We start from the raw sequence: 9074 nt of genomic DNA on the forward strand, positions 1-9074 counted from the left end.
AGAAGACAATGGTTGTGAAGTGGTCTCCAAGTATGTAGTATTCCTTTCATTAGTGGCCTGGAAGAGGGCATATGCCTCCCAGTGCATTAAATTTCCAACCAAAGAGGGACTTAAGCAATTCAAGGAAAAATGAAATTAACTTAAGAGCTGTTATTTATAGCCTTCCACCCAGCCACCAACCTACCATCATCCACATTACTACCCTACTACCCTGAAATATTTCAATAGCCAGCAAACACCGGACCATGTAGTGTCAAAAAAAAAATGCTTCCATTTGAAAACATTCATTCCTGGTAAAGAGAAACAGAGCTAACTCAAATACATAGTTAATTCCTGAAATTTTCATTATTAGTGACAGTTTCAACCTCCTCATTTGTCAAATGTCACCATAAGAACTATTAAGAAATAGCAATGTGGCTTTTTTATATTTTTGTTTGCCTCCCTTTAACCGGCCCATCCATATTCTCAGCAAAGCACGTATATGACCAAAGAAAAAGCAAAAGGGGGCTTCAGGAGGCTGAATCACTCTCACACTAGGAAACTGGCCCCCGAGCATTCTAGGGCTCATCCATCTTTAAGACTGCTTGTTGATTCTTAGCCACTTTAACTGTAGTACTGGTACAACAGGCTGGCAAGCGTACTGTATTTGCAACAGGTGGTACAATTCGTATTACGCCAAAATACCATACAGATATTTCAAAGGCTCAGACCTTGAGCTCCCACTCCCAACATCCACCCCTACAAAGGCTCAATATGTTGGGTTACCCTCTGCCCCAAGAAACACTGGTAGCAAACCCTGACTTCGGAAATGGGCTTAGGCAGAGAAGTTCTCCCACCCCTGCCAGGGAATGTGCCACCATAGAGGCTGATGGGGTCCAGCAAGCAGCATGGGAAAGAGGCCTGGGAGGACCGCACAGAGCCGCTTAGCTGCACTCACCTCGGGCAGAGGCACACCGTTGATGATCAGGTCTGGTTGCTGGGGGCCCTGGCTGTTGAAAGAGTGATGGTAGATGTGGTTGGCGCTGGTATTGCGGGTATTCTGGTTCTCCACATTCAAGAAAGTGCTCTCGGAGCGGCGGCAGCCCAGAGGAAGGGTCTGCTGGTGGTAGTCGAAATAGTTGAGGGACGAGGTCAGGGAGGAGCAACTGACAACGTTCATCTTGTCTGTCTCCTCCACGTCCCGGGGCACCAGGCGGATGTCATTCTTATTGATTTTTTTCTTCTTGCTTGATTTCTTTTGATGCCCATAGGAGTACTCAGCGATTCTATGTGACAGAAAAGGCAGCATGTATCGCTAACGCCCTCCCAAACCATGCATCGATTAATAAACATTAAGCATCTCAGAGGGCTGCACCCCATCTCCGCTCCAGCTTCTTATTCTGGTGCATTACATCATCAGGTTTCTCCCTGTGCTTTCTACATGTGAAAACAAGCTGAGAGCTGTAAAGTTTTTATATTAAACATAGTAACCTCCCACTACCCCCCCCCCAACGTTTCTATACTTTAGATTTGGAATTTCTCATTGTGAGTGGCCATTTAACAGGGGTGTGGGGACGAGGAAAGTTGAGCCTATGGGAGAGAAAGCATGAAAATGCTCAAACCTGGAGCTTTTTTGGAACCCAAAGGAACTCCTGGGTGAAATAAGAAGCTAGTCCTAATTTAACAGAAGAAGAGATAGAAAGAAATCAAAACGAATCCCCTTTCCAGCTCCTCCAAGCAATTGCCATGTGACGAACACCCCCAATCAGGTTCCTTGATGACTGAACTGATCGGTTTTGAACTGGAGCAAATCAGACCCTGTCCTTTGACAAATCCTCAGCTCCTCTCCTCCACACCCTCCTTCCCCCTGCCCTAGCCCTGCTCCCTTCTGCTCCCCACCCCACCCCCACCTCTCCTCAAGAAATCTGATAGCCAAACCCATTTGAAGGAGGGGAAAAGACTTTTTACCTCTTTCCCCTCAGGCTCACTTTCTCCTCAGCCTTTTTGTCTTGCTCCTCGCTAATGGGAGAAACCAAGATGCAATGCAGACACTTGCTGTTTTGTCCTTTTTTAAAACAGCTGAGGAGACAAGTGATGGTTAAACAATTACTGCAAAGGAATTTAAAGGTTAGTGCATTCAGCATCCTTCTCCATTCAGGTGTACCTACAAGCAGCTGTGCTGCCACTGGAACATAAAGAGCTCAATTTAATGAACACTGACACAGACCCAGCAACGTGCACCGAAGACACCAAGCATTAAGAGACTTGTCGAAAGAAATACATTTAAATGTAGCCAGATTCTCAAAGTCATTTATTACTTTGCACATAATGATTCAGCTTATTGTCTGGAAATTCCATTTCTGAGCAATAATCAGCAAAACAATAGGGTTAATAAATAATACAGGTTGATCTTTACAAGGGAAAGACTGTGCCTGTATTCTCCCTCGACAAAGCTAATTGTCTGCATATAAAAAGGGAGCCCAATTCAAGCAGCAAGTGCAGATCATCTCGCAAGTATCATAAATGAATGCATTTCAGGAAGAGGCTCTGCAGAGGCTGAGAACAAGAAACCTCTGCTTAATACACGGAAAGACAAGCTCTTAAACTTTAGGTTTCTAAAAAGTGAGCAGACCAGGAGATTGCATATCTCCAGAGGCACATTCTTGCTCTGTCCCAGGGATCTTCCTAGAGCTGAGCAGTTGCGTTCCCCTCACCCTTTCGCTCTGTGCTCAGGCAGACTTGCAGTGAGGGCAAGCTGATGCTACTGGGGCTTGGGAGCAGATAAAATCCCAAAGACCCCAGGACTGGGGTTGATTTTCTTTTCTAATCGTTTAGAATCAATGGGAAGTTCTAATCATTTTGTTTACCCACGATGGGTAAGTTTGGCAATGCCCCGTCCAATTATTCAGCTGAGGCATTCATTGCACAGCCCTTTCTGTATCGAGCAATTATTTAATTAAACTGTACTTCATTAATCCCAAACCAGCGCAGGAAACAGAGCTCTTTACAAAATACACATATGAGTGAAGTTGGAGAGCACTGAGATTCACTTTTTTTGTTTTTTTCTTTTCATTTCAAATGCTCTCCTCCCTGTTTAATGATCTCCCTGGCAAGCTCTCAGAAAGAGCTCTCACTTTTGAGTCATACATCACCAAGAGGTGGCAAAGCCTTCAGTATCTCTATTTAAACCTGATTTCTTTTCATCAAGGAAAGGGTCTTATGCATTTACTTTATGCTGAGGAAATGGCTTAAAAGAGTCCCCTCTATCATTAACTCCATATAAATAAAATTTTATAGACCCCTCATTTTTCTCTTATAAAAATTGCCACTGGCAGTCACAGGTTTCAAAGGTAAGAGTAATATTAATTTCCATTTCTCCCATCTGAAATGACTCGGAGCTGAAGGAAAGAAAAGTCATGGCCATTTCACTAGCAACAGGATTAAAGCATTTATGAGGCATTGCAGCTGCTCTTTTATGGCACCTGATTGATATTCATGTGTGGTTAGCATTTGTCTACTAACTTGTGTAACGCAGAGAATAGTAAAAGGGAAACAATAATTGCATGGCTGTTACATATTCAGGGGGCTCTGATTCACAGAAGTGTGCATTTCTGTTGATGTCAAATACAAATTGGACCTACAGGAACATATTTTGACTGATTAATATGCAAGCACAGATGGCACAAAAGACACGCTGGATGTGTAGGTGTATTGAAAGCACACATACACCTTGGTTGGAAATAGCAGCATCATTCATTTTCAGCAAACTAAAGAAACAACTTTTTTTTCAACCGTTTCAATGAGACACTGCTGAAAAAAAATTACATGTATTATCCTAAATTGGATATTGTAAGGAAGGGCTTCAGCAAGACCCTCCAAAGTGCTTATCAGGAAATCTTTTTTTAAAAAAAATTACTATGTGTCATTCCAGTTTCCACATTTCTATTCCCCCTCCCTCCCTCTCTCTCTCTCTCTCTCTCTCTCTCTCGCTCTATCTCCCTCCCTCCCTCCCTCCCTCCCTCCTTCCCCCACCTCCCTCTCTCTCAGGCATACCACACACATATCCTGCACACATTTCAAGGGAAACTGTAACACCATAGCCCATAGTGACATCCACTGGTAGGGACCAGCTCTTAGGGCCACAGCAGAGTTCCACATTAGAGGAAAGAACCATCAACTCCAGAAGATTGCTACTTTTAGTGAAACATCTGGATGCAAAAGTCCTGTTCCTCATTGGGATGTTTGGTCTCTACCCAATAACCAGATATTTGAAAACATATAGATGACTGGTAGAATTTCACTTCACATAGCCAGATGTTTGGGGACTGGATACAAAATAAGCCAAGAACACACTAAAAAACTCTAATCACCTGCTTCCCCACACATTCCTGTTCTCTCTTCCCCCAACTCTGTTTCCTACCTTAGACTCCCACTCACAGGCTTTCTTCAGAGTTTCTCTCTACAACAGGACAAGGCAGCTGCCAGTACTCCCTTTCCTTTCAGTACCTGTCCCCAAAACACTACAGCCCCCAAATCAAGTTGCGGTACTTCAAGGTTCTGCTAAAAGTCAATCAATCATTCTCTCTCTCTCATATTAAATTTCTTCTGCCATAACTTCATGGAGACAGCTGTGCAAATTTTAAAATGATAATTGCTTCTCTGCTCATCATCATTATGTGACAGAATCCATTCGAACAGTAAATGATTGTCTTCCAGAAAACTGTCAGTTCAAAAGAATTGATCAAGTTGGGCTGACATAAACTCCCCCCTCCCTCCAAAAAGAAGCGCTGTAAGTAAGGTGCATGCATTTAAATAGGAAACAAAAGCACTGGGATTTTCACACAGAGACACAGATACACATTATTCACCCAAGACAAAGAAGGAAAGAAAGAAAAGTTGGCTCTACCTGCAGTTGTAGGTCCGGATTTCTTTGTTGTCTCTCTTGCACTTGATCGCCACAAAGATCATAGTGACAAAGAGGATGCCAGCAATGGAGCCCAGGGCGATAATGAAAATCAAGGACAAGTTCACCGAGCCCATCGACTCTTGGGCGTCGAGAGCAGGGGATAGGTAGATTAGGACGAGCGCAGAGGCGGAGAGAGACGTCTTGCCATGGTCGTGGGCCACCACAATAAGCTCGTAGGAAGCTTTGGAGCTCTCGCTGAAGGTGCGAGTGGTTCTGACCTCGCCATTGACCTGGTCTATTTCAAAGAAGCCGCGGTCGCCCTCTGTCATGTCATAGGTGACCCGGCCATTCTCGCCCTCATCGTAGTCGTCTGCTTTGACAACGGTCACCAGGTAGCCTATGCCCGAGTTGCGGGGTATGTAGACTTCAGCGGTGCCGTTGATCAGGGGTGGGGCGGTGATGACTGGGGTATTGTCATTGACGTCGAGGATGATGACCCGAACAGTGGCGTTGCTCTGCAGCGAGGGCAGGCCGCCGTCCTTGGCCAGCACCTTGAATTCAAATGCCTTGGTCTGCTCGTGGTTGAAGGATCGCAGCGCATAGATGTCACCCGAGTTAGGGTTGATGGAAACATAGGTGAAGACAGGCATGTCCCGCACCTGCGACGGCACGATCTGGTAGGAAACACTGCCATTGAGACCCAGGTCGGGGTCTCGGGCCGACACAGAGAGCAGATAGGCACCGGGAGTGTTGTTCTCCTGCACAATGACCTGGTAGTAGGGCTTGGAGAAGTGCGGGTGGTTGTCGTTCTCGTCAGTGATGCGCACGGTAAAGGACTTGGAACTCTGCAGCATGGGCACGCCGCCGTCGCGCGCCTGGATCGTGAGATTGTACTGGTCATGCTGCTCGCGGTCCAGCCGTCCATCCACCAGGATAGTGGAGAAGCTTTCGTACTCCTGCAGCCGAAAGGGCACGTTGCCCAGCAAACGGCACTGCACGCGCCCATTGAGGCCGGAGTCTCGATCAGACACCCGCACCAGTGCAATCACGTAGCCCGGGGGGGCGCTCTCGCTCACCTCCACCAGCTCGCTGTTGACCGACAGCAGGTTGATGACCGGCGGGTTGTCATTGGTGTCCAGAACGCTGACGGTGACCTTGCAGTGTGCCGGGATGGAGTTGGGCCCCAGGTCCTTGGCCTGCACATCTAGTTCGTACACATGGCCCTCTTCATAGTCTAGGGCACCAGTGACCGTGACCAGGCCGCTGTGCGGGTCGATCTGGAAGAGCTCTCGAGTGCGGTCGTTGACGTAGCCATAGAAGGAGTAGATCACCTGGCCATTGGTGCCTTCGTCTGGGTCACTGGCGTTGAGACGGATGACAGGCGTGTTGGGAGGTGAGTTCTCTGGCACGGTCACTGAATAGGTGGACTCGCCAAACACAGGGTTGTTGTCATTGGAGTCGGTCACCTTGATGCTGAGGCCAACAGTGCCCAGGTGCGGCGGGTCGCCGCCGTCGAGCGCAGTGATGCGAAAGCTGTAGTGCGACTGCGTCTCCCGGTCCAGACTCTTCTCCACCACGAGTTCTGCAAAGCGTGAGCCGTCGCCGCGCGTCTTGATCTCCAGGCCAAATAGCTCGTTAGGCGTGAGCTCGTACGTCTGCACGCCGAAGCTGCCCGAGTCCGGGTCATAGGCGCTGTCCAGCGGGATGCGCGTCCCGGGGCTGGCCGCCTCTGAGATCTCCAGCTCAATCTGTGTCGCCGGGAAGCTGGGCGCGTTGTCATTCAGGTCCTTGATCTCCACCTTAATCACGCAGATCTCCATTGAGCTGGACATGACCTCGAGCGAGATGATGCACTTGGGGCTCTGGCGGCACAACAGGTCACGGTCGATCTTCTGCTTGGTGACCAACAGGCCCGAGCTGGGGTTGATGTCCACCAGGTGCGGAGCGGAGTTGGACACCACACGAAAGGCAGAGGCCTGCCGTGGGTCCAGTGCGAAGCCCGCCTCGCGCGCGTCCTTGGCCACGTTGGCGATCACCGTCCCGGCGCGCTGCTCCTCTTCTACCGAGTACTTGAGGTTAATGAGGGCGGCCGCCTGTGTCCACAGTACAGCCAACAGCAGCAGCACCGGCAGCAGGAGCGACTCCATGGCTGCGCGGGGCTCTGCCTGGCCTCGCCTCTCCACACCCCTCCGAGGCCGACGCCGCCGGCGCTCCAGCTTCCCGCCGACTTGGGCCGCCTGTTGCGCGCGCCCCGGGGCCCCGGAGGCCGCGGGAGGAGTCCCGCCCAGGGCGGTCCGGCGGCGCGGGGGGGACACCCGCGCCGGCTCCAATGCTGAGGTTGCGGCGGACCAGGCGAGGGCTCGCGGGGGGCCCGGGGGCTCCGGGGGGCCGAGGGAGCGCCGCGCGGCCCCGAGCCCCCTCCCTCCAGCCCGGCTACTCAGTTTTCCCCCTTCAAAGTTAGCCGGGCTCGACTGGCCGCAGCGGCGCAGGGCTGCGGGTCGGACGGCGTCTGAGCGGCCGGGTCGACGCGCTGCTGAGTCCTGACCGCACTTGAGGCGAAAGCGGGGAGTGCAGTGAGGGTACAGCCTCTCAGGCACTGCCCGGCCCGCCGCGGCGCACCTGCACTGGCGCTGGCTATCGCGTAGTCTGTGCACCTGGCATGCGCAAGGACCTCCCCCCAGTGCTCCTGGATCACTGCGGAGACAGGACCCGCCTGGAACGCGCCCTCCGGGGTCCGGGGGGGTCACGCTGGCCTTTTCGAGGCCTGTTGGGGAGAAAGGGGGGTCGCAGGAGGGAGTTTGAGTTGCTGTCAAGCGCCGCAGCCGCCAGAGTATCCGGCTGAGCGGGATGGCTCTCCCCGGGCCGGCAGAAGAAGGGGGAGGGGAGAGAGGCTGCCGAGACGAGAGCGCGCTCCCTTGCAGTGTGGTTGGCTTCAGAAGGCTTGAGGGGCGCGTGTGTCCAGGATCGGAGGTGGGCACGGAGCCACCCCCACAGAGCAGTTGGACTGCGGGCGTTTTCGTCTCGAAAATCACAGTTACCAACGCAGCCCGAGCCTCCACGTCAAGTTTGTGAAAGCAGGCCGATGGTAATTTGTCCAAGAAAATAGAAGTCCGGGTCTTTCCAATGGCCCGGGGGGCGGGGAATGGGGAGGAGGGGAGGAAAAGCGACAACAGTACCGGCCAGGAGAGGCGGGGCCGACGCCGCAGGTACCAGGGGCTTCTCCTCCTCCCTCAGTCTGGGCTGGGGTGTCGCTCCGAGGGCCGCCGCCGCCGCCGCCGCCGCGGTAGGAAGCCCTCCTAGCTCAGTTGCATGTCGCTGGGGTCCGCCTCAGCAGCTGCCACGGTCGACGGTTATGTCGCCGCCAAAGTTTACTTGCGGGAGCGTCTTGATTCCATCCTCCTGGAGAGGCGCTGGCCGCGCTGCGTTGGGCTCACTCCCTCCCGGGCGCTCGAGCACTCGGGAGGTCTATCTCGCTGTCTCTTTCTGTCTCGGGCTGTGTGTGAATGTGTGAGAGAAAGGAAGAGTGAGTGTGTGGTGTGGGGAGTGTGAGTGGGGAGTGTGAGCGAGCAGGGGTGGGAGGTTTCGGATCGCCGATAAATCCGCTCAGCCGGAATGCCGCCGAGCGTAACGCGCCAAGGGCCCGCGCCAGGCTAGGGACGCGGGTGCCAGTGTCCCCCGGGCAACCGGGGCATGGCGCGCGGGAGCCGTGCTACCGTCTGTGCCCGCTCGTCCGTCTACCCAATGCGCCCGCCGCCGCCGCTACTGCTGCTGCTGCTCCTGCCGATGCCGCAAACTACTGGCCGTGGAGTCTGGAGAGAGCCGGAGAAAGCCCGAGCTGCCGAGCCCGGCTACGCCAGCCGTTAGCCAATCAGCGCGCAGCCCAGCGGGCTCCGGGCTTGGGGCGGGGCCAATGCGCGGGAGGGGGCGGGGCGGGGCCAGCCGGAAACTTACACACTGGCGGGACCAAGTGGTACCCCAGCCCGCCGAGCCGCAGCAGGAGTCAGGGGAGGCCAGGCGGGCAGGCCCAGCAGGGGCAAGAAGGCAGGGTGGAGCAAGGAGAGGAGCGTGCTGGCGCTGCAACTGAGCCTCCCCAGGAACTGCGCGCCTCTCGTGTTTGTAGAGATTGCAGGATTTGATTCTCTCGGCGTGTTTATCTCCCTCTCATATCTTCATATCTTGAATATAATAT

The 9074-nt window shown here is 52.7% G+C and overlaps 1 protein-coding gene across 3 annotated transcripts in view; it reads right to left on the bottom strand.

Annotated features, from left to right (window-relative positions):
* The window catches only part of PCDH19 (protocadherin 19), a 105542-nt gene extending 96851 nt beyond the window's left edge, over positions 1–8691 (bottom strand). The window contains exons 1-3 of one of the 3 annotated variants that reach the window (XM_082377036.1): positions 4886–8103; positions 1948–2088; positions 938–1265 (exon numbers count right to left, since the gene is read on the bottom strand). In XM_082377036.1, coding sequence (XP_082233162.1) covers positions 938–1265; positions 1948–2088; positions 4886–7032 — 2616 coding nt within the window. In that variant the 5' untranslated portion in view covers positions 7033–8103. Of the gene's footprint in view, positions 1–937; positions 1266–1947; positions 2089–4885 lie in introns of all 3 variants that reach the window. The other 2 variants (XM_082377035.1, XM_082377034.1) reach the window with 2 other exon arrangements.
* Between the last annotated feature and the right edge of the window lie 383 nt (positions 8692–9074).

This window comes from Balaenoptera borealis, assembly GCF_965194805.1.
Source record: "Balaenoptera borealis genome assembly, chromosome: X".
Classification (NCBI taxonomy): domain Eukaryota; kingdom Metazoa; phylum Chordata; class Mammalia; order Artiodactyla; family Balaenopteridae; genus Balaenoptera; species Balaenoptera borealis.